We start from the raw sequence: 19,922 nt of genomic DNA on the forward strand, positions 1-19,922 counted from the left end.
TGGATGAAACTCAGGTTCTGCCCGTGCTGGAAGGTGACCACCGAGGCGCCGTGCAGGGTGAAGTCCACGCCTCCCGGGACCGCGGAGGGGCTGTGAGCCACGAACTCGGCCGTCACGCGGCCGTACGTCCCACGCAGCCTCAGCACCGGGATCGCCACCGTCCCCGCGTCCTCCACTGCGCGGAACCGGCCGGGTGAGCGCGTGCGCGCAGAGCGGCTCCCGGAGAAGGCCGCCAAGTGAAAGAAGGGGGAGCGGCCAGGGCGGCCGCAAGGCGCCGTGGCTCTGTGCTCTGTGGCTCTAAGGCTCCATTTTTCTGCCCTTCTCAGTATAAAATGATCAGTGCGGCTGGGTGGGGTGGGGTGGGGTGGGGTGGGGTGGGCACGACTAGGATCCCAGCACTGGCAGGCCGAGGCTGGGCAGTGGAGGGACTGAGCCAGACCTTGTCCCTAAGGTAGGGAGGGGGTGGGCGGCGGCCGAGGTGGCGCAGTGTGAAGACCTTGGGCCCAATCCCTGGTACAACACCAAAGGGGTTACTAGGGAAAAGGGGATGGCCCTGACTTTTTAAGGAAGCTTACAGTTTGTTCGATGACAAAAGATGGTGATGAGTAAGAGAATTTACACACCTAGTCGTTATTATAGGCATTGTTTTTTCTTTATGTGCCCTGTACAAATAAATAACTTCTACTAGGAAAATGTTAAGATGAACACAAAAATACTGAAAATATGAGAAGGGAAGACATTGTGGATTCTTGTGCACATGTAGTTGAAATATAATACAAATAAATGAACTTAGTGTTATTTATGTCATGAGTATTGTAAAAGTTTACATCTAAAAATTATACTATTTTTAAGTCCAACAAAATCTACTTATGGATATGAAAATGCATACTCACATTTGATTTCAATTTAAAAGTGCTTTTAAAAATACCTTTATTTCTTATTGAGCTGATAAATCTGTACACCAAAATATGATTTTACCAGGGCTTACATATCCAGGGCTAAAGCTTCTACTCAAAATCTCTCCCAACTCTACCGAAAATCAGTGAACAGAAGAGCGAGTCCAAGTTGTATTTCTTAATGCAAAGATGAAACGTGACTTTGCCTACTGGAGAGAAATTCACGAAGTAGTAATGTCTTCTGTGACTGCCCCATAAAGCCATCACAAATTTACTCCTAAAGTGGTTTTTGATGAGCTTTAAAAACGGGTAGATAATAAAGAATTTTAATGGAGGCAATGAAGCCAATAAATAAATTGCATGAACAAGGCAACACGTTTATTTCAGAAGCTATATTCTGCCTTTGAATAAAATAATTTCCTAGAAAGGGAACCATCTGTACGTGGGCAGAACAGAGCCATGAATTTGGGGCACTCTGGCTCCATTAGGCCAGCTCCGACTGCAGCTGCCCAAAGAAAGCAAAATCAGACAGCCACCAGCTGCCTGCCCCTGAGGGCAGGAAAATGCCCCTCTCAAAGGTGATCCTCACCAGAAAGCACAAACTCATCAACTGATGATCCTGTGGGAAATTAAATGTCTCCTTAGATAAGGTTTCAGGAAAGTTACAGCAAGTATTTAAAAAATCCTAAAGTGAAACATAATTTAGATTCAGTCACTCCATTATTATTATTTGCTTTTTCTTTCATAATTTTTAATCATGCATTTGGCTTTACCATATGTAGAAAAATTCAAGGCTACCTAAAGGTTAAATGAAAAAATATATTCAGACACTGTATGAAGGTGTATATGGACACACACAGACACACGTGTACACACACGCCAAACCATGAAAATGTAAGCATAGGAATTCAGGCTGCATGCCACATACAGCTGCTCTGCAGTTCAGCGCATGCTGGCTCAACCTACCTTCGAAGGCCGTATACTTCGGGTCAAATTCAATGATGCCTTCTGCGTTATCATTTTTCATTATTATGATTTGAACAGTGGAGATGTTTCCTATTTCAGGAGGTTGATCTATCTGAAGTCCATTTTCTTGGATGGTAAAATCATACCCTCTTGCAAAATCATAAGAAATAAAAATTTAAAACAAAATAGAATGACATGAAAACATTATTACTTAGCACAAACTAAAAGGTCCTCTTAGCTCCTATCCCTTAGTTCTATTATATAGTGATGCTTTTAAAGATCCTAAATGCTAACATAATCTTTTTTCCCCTGAAATACTTTAAAGATTTTTGTGCTGTTTCCAATTATTGGTGCCTATTCTGAAGTACTAGGTCCCTTACAATGAAAAATAATAAAGCAGCTGCACTTGAGTTTCCAGGGTTAGGACAACAGGGTTTCTTGAAAGATATAAAATGTGTCCTTCCACCCATCAGGTTTCAAGATAAATCACCAAGGTTCAAGGAAGCATTTTAATATAATCAGTGCCTCTATACCATGGAGGACAGTTTGTGTGATGACATTTCAGCAAAAAATATGTTTACATCAGTATCATTTATATCAAGTTTTCATTTCTTAGAGCTGTACATCACTTCAGGTTTCTTTTTATTTTTAATGTATTTGGTACAGGGTCTCACTGCACAGCTTGGACCCAGTGATCCTCCTCCCAGTGCTGGCATTATAGGTGTGTGCCACCATGTCCCATCTCGGTGGCCAGCTCAACTCCCCCAGGGGCGGGGCCAGCACAGCCTGTGGTGCCAGGGATCAAACTTCAGTCCCTACACTCGCTTAAGGAGGCACTTAGTCCGCTGAGCTAGCTCGCTGGCCATATCACTTTAGTTCTTGAATCTAAAAAATTATACTAAAACATTTTAGTCTTTCAGTTCCCAAATTCTGCTGATCTGCTCTTTTGCCCCCCTTTGCACCTATAGGTGGAAAGCTGGTGGGTAAGATTACATAGACACCAACATGAGCACAGTAAAGACTGACAGCGGCTGGGAAGCGGCACAGCCTTGTGGCGGGCGTGCAGTAGGTCAGCTGAGTACTGAAAGTGGGGACCAGTGCAGTAAGGGCTCTCTCAGATCGGCAAAAGAAGAAACACTGAATTATACTTCCTTTTTTTTTTTTTTTTTTTTTTTTAGAGCAAAGAAACTCTAATAACTATCTGGAAAGAAAAACGTGTTGCTCAGAATTAAACTTCACCAGAAACTGCTTTTTTCAAAGTGTAAGCTTGAGGGCTAAAAATTTCCAAGTTAACAATACAAGTACAATTTTCACCCTTAGTGTGCTATAATAATTATATGTATCAAATTAAATACATATAATTTAATTTGGGTCCAGTTTGAATTTTCACTTATTTCATATGCTCAGAAATTCAATTCCACTGCCAGACACAGAAGGGAGTCTGAGGAATCTAAGCTGGTAGGCTCCATACTCTACCTGAGCCACTCGGAAGTCTTCTAATTGTGAAGATGTTTGCAGCATAATAGTCGTATAACAGATATAAAAATGTTCTCAGGCACAGGAAACATTTCTTTCAGGTTTCCACACGAGCAAACACGATTGCTGCAGGAGGCCCCGTGTCCTGAGAGCTACCTGGGCAGAGGGCCTGGCAGTCACCCGCCTGGCACTGTGCTCACGGGTGGACCACGCTTCAGCCCCGTCTACCCCATTAGGGAGGGGATGAAAGTGACTCTGAGGCTCCTGTGGTTAATTTAACAGCCTGCCTGCCTGCCTTCCATTTTTCAGCACTGAGATTGGACCAGGTCCCCATGCATGCCAGGAAAGCACTCTACCACTCCCCATTTTTAAAGCGGTTCTCACTAAATTGCTCAGGCTGGCCTCAAAGGTGACGTCTTTCTGCTGCAGCTGCAGAGTGGCAGTGTGTGCCCCCATGCTCAGTGGCAGTGTGCTTATTTGTGATCCTCCCTGAACACACGCTGTGCGTGAACTGCCAACTGTCTTGGAGTTAGTTTCCTACTGGGAAGCGGCAGCTTGACACACACCTGTGTCATCTGCACAGAGCAGATAGCAGGGCTGGGGACACAGCAGCAAATGAGGCACACTGGGACTGCCGCGGGCCAGAGCTGGGGTGGCACGCTGACCTCCAGGGCGAGCAGCTGGACGCCTCTTCCCCAGGTAATGACACTGGGCTGAGTCGGCCCCGCTGCCCTGCCTGCATTCCACCACCTACTGTCCATTTTGGGAGAGAAGGCGAACTCAGAAAGCCACAAACAGCAACAGCGAGTCTCCATCCTAATTTTCCTCTTGTGCCATTTTAATAACACACAGATGAGACAGAGGGCAAAGGAAGAACTAACTGCCTTACACCAAGGAAGACGTCTCTGTCCACGCTTTTCCTCAGCCCCTCCCCATCCTCCGCTGCCTCTCCCCCACCTCTCCTCCCCTCTCTTCCCTCCCTATGTTGTTCACCTTCTTTACCTTCCCTGGAGCTCCACCTTCATAATTGCTAGAGAAAAGTCCTCGGGGCCTTCCGGGTGGTCATCGTCAAGGACCTCAACCTGCAGCCCTTTAACCAGCTCTCCTGGCTCAAAGAGCAGCTGCCCAGCCACGGGGACAAAGTCCAGGCCTGCGTCTGCGGTGCCACCAGCTGTCTCAAACCACAGCATCACCAGGCCAAGGGAGCCGCCTGCCCGGGCCACCGTGATGTTCACCTGTGTGAAAGGCAGACAGCACTGTCCCCAGTGAGACACCGTACTTACAAAGATTAGGTGCAAGTGAGACCTAAACCACAAATAAATTGTACGTTAAAATAGAGATGTTAGCAAATAAATCTTTATGAAAAATATGTATTTCTAATTTTTTTTTTTTTTTCAGTCCGGGTCTCACTATGTAGCTCTGACTGGCTTTGAACTCACTGTAACAGTGATCTTGCTGCCTCAGCCTCCTGAATGCTAGGGCTCAGGTGTGCCCCACCACACTCTGCAAATGAGAACAGCTGGGAATACGAACCCAGAAATGCCTTTGCATCACTCATAATATCAAAAGCAAGAACAACAGTAAGACTTTGAGTACTTTCTACCTACCTTCTGCACTTCCTCCAACACCTGGAGCTGCTCCTGGGAAAAGGCAAAGTGGCCATAGGGGTCATCGCTGGCCACCATGGTGATGTTGGCTGTGCGGCTGGAGGTGCGCAGCCCCGCACCCTCACTGATGTCTATGAGTTCGAACTCATAGAAACGCTTCTCCTCAGGTATGTCATCATTCAATGCCTACGGAAGGACAGAAGGCCCTCAGCAGTAGGATCCAGAGGATGTAAAGGAAAGCATCTGTCACATGAATGACAGCAACTAAGTCTGTGATGTGAATCTGCCCAGGCCAAAACCACACGCACACGCATGCATGCACACAAGCCAGCAGCACTGCACCTGAATGACCACGGTGGCCGCCGACTGTCCATTCTGCATGGTCAGCTTCCCCACAGTTTCAGCAAACTCCCCCGTGGAAGGAGGGGAGATTCTCCACCACACTGTCACCTCTCCCCAGAGCACAGGGCCACGGACAAGGCTGTAACGACATGCAAGTGGCCATTCAACATAGCTTCTTCTTGGCACTTTACCTATATATTGGCTGTGTCTTTCAAGAATATTATGCTTTAAAATAAGTTCATCAGTCAACTATAAATGAAAATAAAGTCTTAGAATTTTAAGACAGTATCAACTAAAGTAGTGAGGTAGTAATTCTATCATGCCAGGCATGCTGGCAAAGGTGAACACCAAGAACAGGTTTAAAGGAATAAGTAGAAATATTTATACATTTTCACTGATACACAAGAAAAAAAAATATGAGCAACATTACGAAGTTTTTTCTGCTGTTTTTTGGCTGTACTGAGGATTGAACCCAGAACCTCTGTTGCACTGTTTTTCCTTCTGTCCTCCCTCCCTCTCTTCTTTCCTCTCTCCTTCCCTTCATTCATCCCTTCTTTCCTTCAAGGACAGGGTCTCTCTTACGTTACTAAGCTGCCCAAGCTAGGCTCAGACTTGTGACCTCCTGCCTCAGCATTCCTCAGTGCTGGTGTACCAGGTGTAAGCCACAGACCTGGCCTGTACTGACCAAAAAGCAGTAAATATTTCACATATGAGCAAACAATAGAAAGGCTAATCTGTTGCCTTTGGGTAAATAATAAAAAGAAAAAATACCATGGAGGCTTCAACGAAAGCTGCTCCACTTTTCACAAGTGAATTTTGGAGAAAAACTCTCCACAATGGTACTAACTTAGTTCTAGGAAAGGCTGTGATGTGGGAGCCCTTCGGAATCAAACTGCCCTGGACAATTCGCTAAAGAATGCTTCTGTAGCCCAGCGGCACAAGCGTGGAGAGGAGGTCACCGCGATCCGGTGCTCACACAGAACAGAGGGGCTGAAGTCACAGACCTCCCGGCCCCACCTCTACATACTTCTAGGTATGGGTTGGACGAATAACCCAAACCACTTCGTGACCCAGATCACTCCTGTTCAATCTCTGTCTCAGGTTTTGCTCTCTATGTAGTGCTGCCAGCACACAGCGATCACGCACAAATACCAGGATTTACTGCGAACAATACACTAAGCCGGCTCACTGCAACAAAACTTCACAAGCCCTACCAGCACAGGACGGTTCTGAAGCCTGTACCTGATAACAGCCGTGCCATTGTACGTGGCCGAGGGCTCCCCAATGAGGACATGCCTGGACGTCAGAGCGATCCCAACTTCCCCCGACGCTGCCTTCTCACCCCTCAGGATGATGGATGCTCTACCTGCGTGAAGATGACACGATGCTGTTACCAACAACATCTGCAGAAAGACCACACTACTGCGTTTGCAAGACCATCATATAAATGGGGCACCAATGTCCGCATTCCAGCTTGAAAAAATGAGGAAACCTGCCTAAGATTCAAGCTTAATGAAAGGGTAGGAAATGCAGGCAGTGACGCTGGTCTCAACCCAGGCTAAGCTAGTGTTCCTGTGCCATCTATAAAGATTCAGTTCTACAGAAAGCATTTTATATCTCACTGCACCTGGCTATGTACACAACGAGCCCGCTACATGGCAAAAGCCAGAATTCTGGGGCAGTGTTTTAATTTTAATTTTACTACCACTTGGCCAAAAGCATTTCTAAAACTGTGTCAAATATTTATTAAAATAGAAATAAAAACCATATCAAGGAATTTGAGTATCTATATTCTAATATAGCAGTAACTTGAAAGTTTCTCTAGAAGCGTACATGAGGATATCATGAAAAACAGAACTGGGTTATACTCTCATGTTCTCGGGCAGTGGTTAATGAAATCAAGGGTACCGTTGGCCATGTGCAATTATGTCAGGCACAATTATCCTAAGAGTTTTTATTTTGATGCAGATTTTACTTTACTCTCTGATGCATTATTTCTGTGTCAAATTAGCCTACATGACATCAATTATCATTTTAACAGGATGAATGTCTCTAAGTTAACTAACTTGAGAGTGATGGAAGAATACAGCAGAAGGAGGCGCTTCCTGGACAGCTGCTACAGCTAGAGCCCCGCCGTCCCTCAGAGGTCTACCTGCGAGGCTGGTTCCCCCCGCCCCGCCCCACCCCGCCCCGCCCCGCCCATGGTGCTGAAGGAAGGTGGCAGTGGGAGCACCAGGAGGCGAGGCCTGAAGGAAGGAAGCCAGGCACTGGCGTGTGCCGGGCCTTGAGGGAGACACTGGGACCCTGCCCCACTTTCCTCTCTACTTCCCAGCCACCATAATAAGCAGCTGGCTGTGTTCCACACCTCTGCCTTGACAAGCTGCCTTGTCACAGTCCCAGGGCCGTGGCCTGCCTACCAGGGACTGAAACCTCACAAACCATGAGCCAAAACAAGCCTCTTCTTCTTATAAATTGCTTTTCTCGCATACTGTGTCATAGTGACGGAACACTGACTAACACAGCGGGTCTGCCAAGAAGGCTCGAGGTCAACGAGCTGGAAGAAAGCGACCTTCTGTACATACGGGGATACTATACAATTTTGAGTTTTCTTCTTCACAGAATTTAATTTGAATCATAGACCCCTGCACAGGATGGAATTTTGATAACAAAAAGGACATGTAACACTACCAAGCATGTACAAAGTTTCTAGGCCATTTTTTTATTGTTAGTGCTGTTTCTAGCATAATAAAATCATTTGAGAATCATTTATCCTTTTTTCTTGATTCTTTTTATATTTTTATTCATTTTAATAAGAAAAAAAGATAAAATAGCAATGAGACAGTTTCACAACACGTTAGTAGGCCAGTTACAATAATACATTGCATATTGTTGTCTTTGCAGTAGTTATTCAGAGGACAAGACGTAGACATACCTTGTCTAAACACGATTAGTACAAACCTTTCTTCTCATTGAACTAAGAAAAATAAACTATATATCCTAACTACCTTGTATATACAAATATTTTTTTCACTACAAAATGGCCCTTTATTTGTATCCCCTATTTTGTTTTGTCAGAGATGGGTGTTCCATTGCTGTTAGAGAAGCTGTATCTGGAGAAGTCTTTGAAGGACCTTTTCATACTTGATGCCAGTCCAAATATTGTAAGTATTGAATTCAGCAAAATAAATCAATATAGTCCAATAGTCCATAGTAGTAGTGAGTTACCAGCACAACTGGCAGTTGTCCAAAGTTGCTGATTTGAGCCTTTTACAGCTCAGCATATTAATATAGCTTTACTTTTTATACCTCGTGGTTACACTTTTCTGCTGGATGGTTAAGATCAAGTTAAAGCAAGACCTATATAACTAAAAATGCAACTTTTGCTATCTGATAAGGTCAGTCAGATCCCCTCAGGATTTACCCTGGAACCATGTACAGCACCTTGTGGATCTTTAGTCAGTGTCAGCCATCTGGATGAGTCATGGCCATTGCTTGACATACCTGCTCTCTGTGAAAGCCTGAGAGACTTTTTTCTCTCTAGGTGACTCTCCTTAGGCACACTATGCATTGTCAATCACTTTCCTCTGTGGCCCCATAGTCCCCTTGATCAGAAAATCTGGGACACCACTGAGTTACAGGATGTCACAGCAGAGGTTCTCTTATGTCCTCAGTCCTCACTGACCTTGAAGGGCTAGGGCCAAAATATTAGCTATCTTTTTAGCCCATCTATCTGTCAAATTTTTGGTCTGCAGACTTTCTAAACATCCAGAAGAGAAGCTTACTGACATTATTGTCCTATAACAGAGGCAGTTCAGCTTAACATCACTATCTGTCTGAATATCACATACCTGAGCCATCATTTATCCTTTCTATACTGATCCAAAAAACAAATCATCCTACAGAACATAGGTAAACAGAAATTATAACAGAAAATTTAGTAAGTAACCAGTTTTTAGGAGTATAGTTAGACTATAATATCAAATGTGGTAATATATTAAGTTTTAAAATATTAAAAGTAATGTGATCATTATGAATAACTTAAAAAATAGGTATGCAAAACCCACTATTGACATTTTAAATAAATAACTTCAAACTCATGTAAGACATGCACATGATAACAAATGGAATTACACTGACTATACTGTTGTGAAGTCTATTTTCTTAACATAATGACCACTCATGAAATTGAGTATACTTAACATGTCATGTAATTAGCTGATTGTTCTGTCACATCAGTTTCCTGCCACCTTTTATCCAGTCTCTTGCTGTTGGAATCTTCAGGAAGTTTCCATGTTTTATTATACAAACATTACTATAAGGTCCATCTTTAGTAAAAAAATATGGGAGCTAAGTGGCATGAAATGTTTGACCTACGACCCCACCGAAGTTGTGTATTATAATCTTGATTTTAAAAATCCCTTATCTGTCAAATGGTAGAAAATTATATCCTTACGTTTTGGTAGACATTTTAGAAATTATACAAGTGGACATTGCCTATCACAGCAACTACTGATTATCTGATTACTTTTTCTGAGAATCAAGTTTTTAATTTGCAAAAATGTGGGTTTCTCTTACCCTTTCCCGGAGAGATCTCTACCTCGTCCCCCGCCGCCATCAGCTGAATGGTGAAGCTCCTGTCCTGCTGCCCCACGGCGTCCTGGAGCACGCTCAGAACGATGGTCTTCTGGGACTCCGTCTGCAGCCACAGAGAGGGACCAATGGCACATTGTGATGATGGAGCAGGGTTTGTGACCAAAAACATTTTTAAAGTGTGCCCTTTTTGTCACCTAGTATTTTGGCTACCATACAAAAAAAGGATTTGAGCCGGGGAGATGGCTCAGTGGAATAAGCGCTTCCCTGCAAGTGCAAGGGCTTGAGTTCAATCCCTGGTTCCGGGAAAAAAAAAAAAAAAAAGCATTTGATTATTCCTAATATTCTTGAATTCCACTCAGACTTTTAATGAGAAAAATAAAGATTAGTGCATTGCCCACATTTAACAAAAGTTTTCAGCCACCAAAGGTCCAACTGTAGAGAGCTAAGTGGGCACATCATAAATGTCAACAAACAGAAGTCACAGATTAAATACCCTAGGGACAGCTGGCTTCACTCAAAGGAAAAACAGCTCCACCAGCCCAGGTCCCAGCCAGCCTTGGCCGACAGTCTGGAGAGCCCCACTGCTGTCACCGCTGGGCGTCCCCTCCTAGTGGGCTTCATCAGCGTTCAGGGTTCAGTTAGTAACAGCACTGCCCAGTCCTGAAAGCAGCACCCAGGGGGCCTAATCCCAGGAAAACCTGGGCTTCCCCCAGGACACTGGTGTTTTGTGTATGTATTTTGGTTTTTCTTTTACTTTCCCCTGAAGATCTTTTCTTCATTACCGTATATATTCCACTTGTTTTTTTTGCTGAATGCATTACAGTTACATTTTACTTTTCCTCGATTACTGCAAATTCATAACAATTTAATTCGTTTCTTTACAGACAGGCTCTCACTGTGCTGCCCAGACTGGCCTCAAATTCGTGGAGTCGGGTGACCCTCCCATCCTGGCCTCTGGCAGCTGGGACACAGGGATACAGCACACTCGGAACTCCCGCCTCACACATGTTCTCTCCTGCTTGGAGTTCGGCAGCACCATTTCCACTGGACAACAGAAGGCCTTTGAGTTTTATTTATTCTTTTTGTCACCTTGCCTGGGCATTTCTTTTTTTGTGTGCTTGTTTTACTCTATTTCTGAGATGAGGTCTCACTACTCTTCCCTGTTAATCCTCATCTCCAGTGCCCAAGGAATCCTCCTGCCTCAGCCTCCAGGGCCGGTGGGCTACTGATGTCACCAACACATCTGGCCTTGCATGTTCCAATCTCTTCTGTCAACCCTCCATCTTGTCATTCATTCATAAATGTGTCTGCTTCTTCACTTGTCCTTCACCACCTACCGCTGAAGAGCTGTCCTGTTTATGCAGGCAGATACAACTTACCTTTGTTTTTTTGGTACCAGGGATCAAACTCAGGACCTTGTGTTTTCCAGGTAGGGATTTATCCTGCTGTGTTCTCTCTCTAGCCACAACTTACCTTTTGATAGCTGGAGATTCCCTGCTTTGCATTTATACATTTGCAATACAAATCCAACCCTGGTCATCTCTTAAGTAGTATCGCATGAGCACCGCTGTATGTACATCTTTGTGTGTGTGTTATCTCCCTGAAGTGCTACTGCTTTTACATAGAAGTGCTTCTAGTTATGCCTGAATTCTGTGTTTCTGAATTGCACACTCACTGAATTTGCTTTAGCTCACAATCAATGCCCGGACCTTCTGTGGTCATTCACAGACATGGGCCCGTTGACAGAAAGTCCGGGTCACTGTAACACGTCTCTGTGTGGAGTAAGCGGTGCAGCTCATCCTGCGGGGCAATGATGGAGCACACAGTCGTGTCTCCGCTTACAACACCCCACAGCCCCTCCTGTTTTGAAGCCCAAGCTCTCTGCCTGGGGGCCGTTTTAAACAGTGACATCACCAATGAAAAGCACAAAATAAAACACTGCATGGCACTTTGGAAAAGACACTCGTCTACTCTGTGCAAGCTAAAACAAGGCACTGCGTGTTCCCCCTCAGCCGACAGCGAGCACATTCGCAGCATGAAGTTCCCATCACTGTCTCCGTGCACAGATGAGCAGGGATGGATCGGTCGTGCTGACGGGGCCTGGGCACAGCAGATCTCAGTGCGTGGGTAAATTCCCAGCACAGCAGCAGGAGCAATGAAAACCAACGGGACCCTGAATCACAAAACTCTGCAGTGTTCCATGCGTGGACAGTGCCTGTTTCCTGCTGTCTAAGGGAGCCAGCACTTCATGTGCTACCATCTCTGCTTCTCTAAGAAACAGACAATGAGTGACACTGGGAAGGGCGAGGTGGGGGCGATTCCCAGTCAGTGTTTTGGGACCCCTGGTGACAAAGAACAGCAAGAAACGCCCTGGGGTAAAAAGATGGCCAAAAAGTTTTACAAGGAAATGAATTCAGAAAACTTCTAGTAGAGGTTTTATTTTATTTTTTATTTTTTGTATTTATGGAAGGGTCTACAGGGTGTTCAGGGTCTCACTACTAGATCGGACTAGTAGTGATCCGCCTGTTTACAGCCTCCCAAGAGCTGGTATTACAGGTGTGTACCACCACGCCCAGTCTCAATCTCAATCACCATCACAGTGTGCCCCTGGGAGTGGGGGTGGGGCCAGCACTGCAGGCCTGGGATTGAACCCCTGGCCCCTGCAGCTGCTCACAGGCACTTCAATCTGCTGAGCTATTTGGCCAACCTAGTAGAGGTTTTAAATTGCAAGTAAGGTTTATGAAATATCCTGCACAAAGAGCCTTCTGTGTTCAATCAAGATGTTCCCAGGTCAATGTGAACAGCGCTTTTTCCTCTTGAAATTCCGAATACATACTACTCTGCTGCAGAACTGCAGCACAGCAGTCATTCAGGAAAATGGCACTCGAGGCTTCCTCGGGAAGACTGCTTCCCCGCTTCCTGAAATTCAAAGCTGCTTACTTGCAATCACACAGTGTAGAGAAGGAGTTGAGCTTCGCCATGTTGAGTTAAGGGGCACTATGCTATTGCACTGGACTTTTTTATTATTTCAGAATTGGCTTATAGCTGCTTCCTAAGGTCAGGAAGTGGGTCAGTCTCTTCGCAAACATAATTTCCCACAACCTGTGCAGACTCTCAGGTTGAGCGTCACTGTCACCATTTTGCATTTAGGAAACCAACATGAGAAATGAACGGGTTTTCTTAAAGTCAGATGGCATTAAATGGTGGAGCGAAAATTTGAATTAAGGTCTATCTCAATTTAAAAGACTACAGCCCTTATAGTTTTTGAGTGGTTATTTCCAACAGCACACAGAACCCGGTCTGAGACGAACTCAGGTAGGTGGAAACCATACAATTTGAGGTGTCAGAAGAAGTCTGTGACAGCACACAAACTCTCCAGAAAAAGGCACCAGGGAGGTCAAACACTGGCAGAAATGACAACTACAAAGAGACAGAGAAGATATGCAGGAAACCCTAAAAGCCATGGTGAAACACAGTGTTAGGAACAAAGGCGTTCAGAGAAGAATCAAGGCAACCAAACGCAGGCAACCAGCTTTCAATGCAATAGATTTTGGTTAGTCTGTAAAATAAATGTTTATGATAAATTGTGAAATAAAAAGAGCAAGTTACAGCACAGATTGCAGACTAAACTTCCATTTGTGTAAGAATAAGATGCATATGCTTGAATATGCATAGGAAGTTTTTGGAAGGATGTATAAGAAACTGTCATTAGTAGTTACCTCTGGGATGGAGCAACATGATATCCAAGGAGATTTGGGGGGATTTTCCCCACCTTTTTGCACCCAACTGTACTGCTTAAGGTTTACACCAATATCACATATATTTCTGTAACACAGACCATAAAGATGCAGGAAAGAGATTTTTGGGTTAACCTGACAGCAGGTTGGCTGGGGGAGATGTGCCTTTGTCAAACACACATGTAGACACCATATGGGACCCAAAGCGACAGAAAAATAAAATTTAAAAAAAAAAAAAACCTAAAGCTAAAACCTGTGTCTGAAATCAGGCAGTGTTTTCTTGTATGGAGGTTAACAGTTCCAGGCAGATGAAAGGATACACATACAGTCCTCACCACAGGCCTACATGATAAGGACAATGCAGGAGGGTCAGGACATTTCCTGTACTGGCCCTAGGAGGTGACTGCTGCCCTGGGGGTGCTGTGCTCCCATGCCCAGCTGTCCTGCCTCTTTACATCAATTCAGATCACACCAGAGTGAATGGGCGGAGACGAACCCTGTGCTCCAGGAATGGAGACTTATCCCCACACACACTGAGCAAGGGCCCAGGCGGGGAGTACGCACACAAGTTTTCTAGACACCGTATAAAATTTTAAGAGCACAAACACTGTAAAATAGGAATAAGAAACTATGAAGGAAGGACAGTTTGAGATAAGAGATGAAAATAATGCTATTTAAGAATAATCTCACAGCACCTGCTTGGCAAATTCAAGGTTGTGAGTTCAATTCCTTGTACCCAAAGCAAAATAATAATAATAATAATAATAACAATCTCAAAGAACAATGCAGTTGCAAAGCTCAGTGCTTACAAGAAGCAATAAAGTAGAACCGCATGGCAGAAAATGTGATCAGTGATGCAGAGGACAAACTACAGCTGTCTTACCCAAGTGCAGAGTAAAAGAGGTAAAAATGATAGGTGGCACCATGACGCCTCTGAGCATGAATGCTGCTTCTCTGTGTATTTCCCTTCTTCTGTTTCTTTTTTTCATCAAGGACCATTTCACTCCTCTGTTCTGCACTGAAATCAACATTGCTAAGAAATTTCTGGAGGCCAGGGAGATAGCTCAGTAGAATAAATGCTTGCCTGGCAAGAGCAATGTCCTGAGTTCAATCCCTGGTACCACAAAAAAGAAAAATTTCTGAGCTATGGGGAAGATGAGTGGGAAGGAACAGTAGTGATCATTCTTGGGGCCTTCCTCGGTGGGGGCGGGGAAAGAAGCAGGCAGGGGAGGGGCCAGGGGTAGATGGGGAGTAGAGACAACGCTTATTCAAAGAAGGCTGAGGAAAGAGTGGGAGGGATGCACTCCTGACCACGGCCCTGACCACGGCCCTGCCCCCGTCTCTGTGGCAATGCACTGATGGCCACCACCTGGAAAGGACTCGTCGTCCACCGGCTGGGAGTGTCTCCAGGACACAGCTGCAGGCTCCTTTGGAAATTGCCTCATTTCCAAACAGTCCCATCTCCCTGCAGGGCTGGGTTCCCCTGCAGGGCTGGGTCCTCCTGCAAGGCTGGGTCCTCTCTCTCACATGGTCCACATCCAATAATGGCTCAAGATAATATTATGAAAGCCAACCTTCCTACATCTCAGATCAGTTCTGAACAGCCAGTCTGTCTTCCAAACTAACTGTAGCGTACAGCAAAGCAAGTTCAAGACTGCATCACAGCCTGCTCCACCCCGTCCAGCACTCTGTCGTTCACTCCTGCAGGTGTGAGCCAAGGAGCACCTACAAAGCCTCCTGACACCCCACAGCTCTCACTGGGGAGACGCTGACTTATCAGCCCTGGACCATCTGTCGGCCCTGCAGAGTACACTCCGATAGAGCACAGAGCTCAGCTACCCAGCAAGACAAGAGAACTGCACCCTGGTGCTAACAGGAGACTGAGCAGAACTATGGTGAGAATTTCCCCATAAGTGGGGGAATCATGAACCCACAATCACCATTTCACTTTGCAGCCACCCAAGAAAGCATTGTACAGTAAATCTTGTACAGTAAGGCACACATCCTACGTATAGCAGCTCTTGTAGACTAGGATCTCAGTTGCCAAATGTGAACAATAAGTTGCTAGCAGAACGACTTGTGGGGTCAGAGGGCCACCTGCACAGTGCTAGCAAGAGCAGGGCTGGAAAAGGTGGAACACACTGTCCACATCAAAGAAGAACCCCCTGGACATGTGAAGCCTGCAGACACGGCTATGCAGAACCAGTGGAACTGCTGCGCAGAGGGACACCAAATTACAAGGCTGGTAACCAAGCACTGAACACAGGATTCTATCCAGCAGTCAACCCAACCCTCTGGATATATGTAATACTCTGAAAACAGCCTTACCCATGGGGGAAAGATCAGAGTATTTGTCATTTTGGCATAGATCCCACGTTCAGAACAGAAAACCTTTCTAATAACCTGGAAAGAAGATCTAGCTGTCCACATGAGGCAAATGGAAAATTATTGCTCATGTAAATCTTTCTAGAGATGTTACTAATTTCTCAGTTTCAAATTGTTTTCATTCCAGGTCATCAATTTTCAGATTATGGCTGGGGCACGCAATCTTGAGTCATCACTGATTGGGATTTGAGAGACAAATGGATGGCACATCTGCGGCATCTGGCTCAAGACTCAGTGTCGTCAGAGACAGTCATCAATGTCTCAGGCGTGGTGGGAGATGAAGCAAAAACTGTGCTTCTGTCCTGTTTGATGGCTACTGTTGTGGAAAAAAAGGTTACTAGGTTACAGAAAGAGCAAACTGCTGTCTTGTCAAGAGTGTAGAAAACAGTTCCAGGGACCAAGAGATCTTGTGTCCTTTTCAGAGCTGACAGAAACTTTTGACAGTCATTTATTCTCATAGTTGGAGGCCGAGGCACATGCAGATGCTTATAAAGTGCTTGTTTATTTATTGTAATTCAGACTTTCGAGTGGCTAAAATGCTATCATGAAACTTAAAGATGACTAACTGTAAATGTTTGGTGAAATTCCTTTGTGAAATCGCATGGAGAGCATCTTCTACTCTTAATGTTTTTCTAATCATTTATAGAAAATTAATCTATTTAGATTGCATATATGTTATATTATCTACTACAGTGAATATCACATAAAGTTTTAAGTTTATTTGTCTAGATGTATATTAAGTGATGTCTTAAAATGTGTAATATTTTCTCAGTTGTAATGGTAGTTTGTCCGTTCTTATCTTACAAAGTTATTTTATTTTTTTTAAATTACTTTATGAGTTATACTTTTTTTTGCTTTTTAATTGACTGCCTTATGCTTTTGTTTTTAGCCATTTAGGAAAGATGTGCCAACTGAAACATGATTCTAAGAGCAAAAAACACAAGAAGATTATAAATCTTGTCTCCATTTTCTTCTCTTTGCGCTGTCTGTCTGTCTGTCTGTCTGTCGCAGAGCCAGGAGCGCACAGCCTCTTCACTCCAGCCGTGTGCTGTCTTAGTACAAAAGTAACACCACTCCCTAAGCCGTCTTCGAGCTGCCGCATACCCTTGGCCTTCTGCGCCTCCAGACGTATCTTAGATCAGTGTGTCAGTTCCCCTCAACCTCACCATCTCCCTCCCCAAAATGTGCTGGGACTTTGATAAATATCACTTGGCGTTAGTGAGGCGAAGATTATTCATCGTGAAAGTCGGCAGTCAGCTTAATTAGATACCAGCTGCCTTCACCATATGAACTTCTCTCAGGATTCAGAGCCCAGCATAGCCAGGGAAGGAGGAGGGGGACACGGAGTAGGCCCAGGAAACCATCAAAGCCACGTCCGCTGGGGTTGTCTGATACTCTAGCCAAGGTCCTCCAGGGCAGTGTCGAAAAGAACATAAACAGTAAAGCTTTACAAAGGCTCTGTCAGACTTTGGAAAGAGGCATCACTCTCATAAACGTCTCTCAAAAAGGAGGAATGTTCACCCTCACTGTTATCACTGCAGCAGGCCCCGACACATGTAGCGCGATTGTAATATGCTCTCTATTCTGAAATGATTTATTTTAGATTTTTAGTGGCTGGCTTCATCAAGTGTCCACGGGTGCTACAAATGCTTAATCTTTCAAAGTTTGAGACTTTTTTGAAATTGTGTTTCTTTTTTTTCTTTTTTTTTCTTTTTTTTTTTTTGGCAGAACCAGGGATTGAACTCAGACCCTTGCGCTTGCCAAGGAAGTGCTTATTCTACTGAGCCATCTCCCTGGCCCTCCGAAATTGTGTTTCTATCGTGCACGAGTAATATTTTGAGTTGGTGTAACAGATCCACATGGTCAGAACAGCCAGAAAGCACAGAAAGCAGAAAAACTGAGCAGACTTAGCGGGCAGCTCTATGCAGGGGCTAGAGAAAGGGTGGTGCTGGGCTCACACCTAGATGAGGGGCTTGCCTGATGGGCTCTGCCCTCCTTCAGGACAGGAAGTGGGAGAAAAGGAAAATCTGATGGGCAGAGAGGCAACTCCGGGATTGAACAAGCTGAGTTCCGCTATGTAGGGCTTCGTGTGCACAGCGTAGACAGATCTGCCCCATAGTGTACACAGATGTCAAACAACTTTCTGAAGCACTGAATACTGTCACAACATGGACTCATCAGTAATTCCCTGCTAATGAAAACCAAGGACAAAGTCGAGGAAAGTGACAGGAGTCCCAGGGCTTACTGTACCTCATCAAAGTGAAGTATTCCATTCAAAGGGCTGAGGGTGTCCTTTGCTTTGTCCTCTAACATCCACTGAAGTCGCACAGCACCTTTTCCTCCTGGGGACCGGACAACCGTCAATGTCACATAGGAATCAGGGTCATCAGGTGGAAGGGACTCATCAACCATTACCTAAGGGAGCGAAAAGCTGGTAAGGCAATAGCAATGGTGACGACGACAGGAGAAACAGACTCTTTCTTCTGTGTGCAATCACTGCGGGTTTTGAATTTAGAGTCCTCGTCATGGTACACTATACTCAGCTGGTAGGAAGAGTGTTGCCCACACCCTACTTCCGTTCTTCCCTAGACGCTTGAATACTGGCCAGTTCTGTCCTCTCTTACAGACCAACACCGCACATGGCTGAGTCCTGGCAGAAGACTATGCACAGGGGTGGCCTGCGCTGCTGACTCTGGCTGGACACGTGTGCACGGCCCTCCACATTCCCCACTGCCTGTCTGTCAGGTGGCTGGAGAGGATGCCCAGGACCTGAAGGAGGTCAGGAACCAGGTGGAGAAAAGGTGTCTGTCCCTGTCTGCTAACTAGGAGCAGCACTGTGGGGGACACCCACATAAAGAGGAAATAAAGGCACTGAGATTTGGGGGCTCTTTGTGATGGCAACCAGGGTCTCCACAGACCTAAACTGTTCCCCAAATTGTCTGAAATTTCCCAACGTTAGTGATGCAAATGTTAAGAGGAGTCTTAGGAACATGATATAGAAGAGAAATTTTGGTATGTTAATTTACTGGTGCTATTAATTGTGCTTTTTTCTGTATTTAGTACAAGGTCTACAGAGTCAACAGGGTCTCACTACATAGATTGGACACATAGTGATTCTCCTGTTTTCAGCCTTCCGAGTGCTGGGATTACAGGTGTGCGCCACCACGCCCACTCTCAATCATGGTCTCAGTGTACTCTGGGAGCAGGGCTGGCACGGCACACTGAGGATCAAATCCCGGGTGCTGTGCTCTGCCTAAGCAGGCGCTTTAGTCTGCTGGCTGGCCTACTGTTACTTATGCTGACCGTGTGAGCTTGTAACATCCATGTGATGTGAAGTTCAAAATGTAACAGTGTTTTCCACTTTCAAGACAGAAGCTTGACCAGCATGTCAAACAACCTCATTTTATTCTCTTGTGAAATTGCTGCATTGGTGACAAGAACAGAGATCCGGAGCTAATTCATGCTTTTGAGCTTCCTTCACACATCGGGTCTTACCCATGCACTACACTGCCCTGTGGACAGCTTCTGCATTTGGTCAGGCGTATACTTGCGAACCTTCCTGATGTTCCTCAGTTCAACCTAGTCTGTGTCACCAACCAAGGCACGCAGAATGACCTTTGGGTGTATGATACTGTACATCTTACATACATCTCCAAAGATCAATGCAGGTTATCAAGAAATATACACTATCTGGACAGCACCCTCCAGGGCTGACCCACACGCCACTTACTCTACCAACAATAAAACCAGCAGCTGACACTTCCTGAGAGCAAAGCCCAGGAACAGGCGCTTCACATGCATCAGCTCATTTACTCCTCACAATATTTAGGAGGAATAAAACTCCTACAGTAGGGATTAGGTAACCCAAACCTTACTTTTAGATTTTAGAACAAATCAGGACTTGGAGGCTACTACACTTA

General features: G+C 45.0%; 1 protein-coding gene across 1 annotated transcript in view; it reads right to left on the reverse strand.

Annotated features, from left to right (window-relative positions):
* The window catches only part of Adgrv1 (adhesion G protein-coupled receptor V1), a 479,349-nt gene that overhangs the window by 312,936 nt on the left and 146,491 nt on the right, over window positions 1–19,922 (reverse strand). The window contains exons 59-66 of the mRNA XM_004644067.2: window positions 18,253–18,417; window positions 9,863–9,983; window positions 6,530–6,653; window positions 5,288–5,426; window positions 4,946–5,131; window positions 4,341–4,573; window positions 1,863–2,011; window positions 9–175 (exon numbers count right to left, since the gene is read on the reverse strand). Coding sequence (XP_004644124.1) covers window positions 9–175; window positions 1,863–2,011; window positions 4,341–4,573; window positions 4,946–5,131; window positions 5,288–5,426; window positions 6,530–6,653; window positions 9,863–9,983; window positions 18,253–18,417 — 1,284 coding nt within the window. The remainder of the gene's footprint in view (window positions 1–8; window positions 176–1,862; window positions 2,012–4,340; window positions 4,574–4,945; window positions 5,132–5,287; window positions 5,427–6,529; window positions 6,654–9,862; window positions 9,984–18,252; window positions 18,418–19,922) is intronic.

The sequence above is a fragment of the Octodon degus genome, unplaced genomic scaffold, assembly GCF_000260255.1.
Source record: "Octodon degus isolate 3935 unplaced genomic scaffold, OctDeg1.0 scaffold00190, whole genome shotgun sequence".
Taxonomy (NCBI): Eukaryota; Metazoa; Chordata; class Mammalia; order Rodentia; family Octodontidae; genus Octodon; species Octodon degus.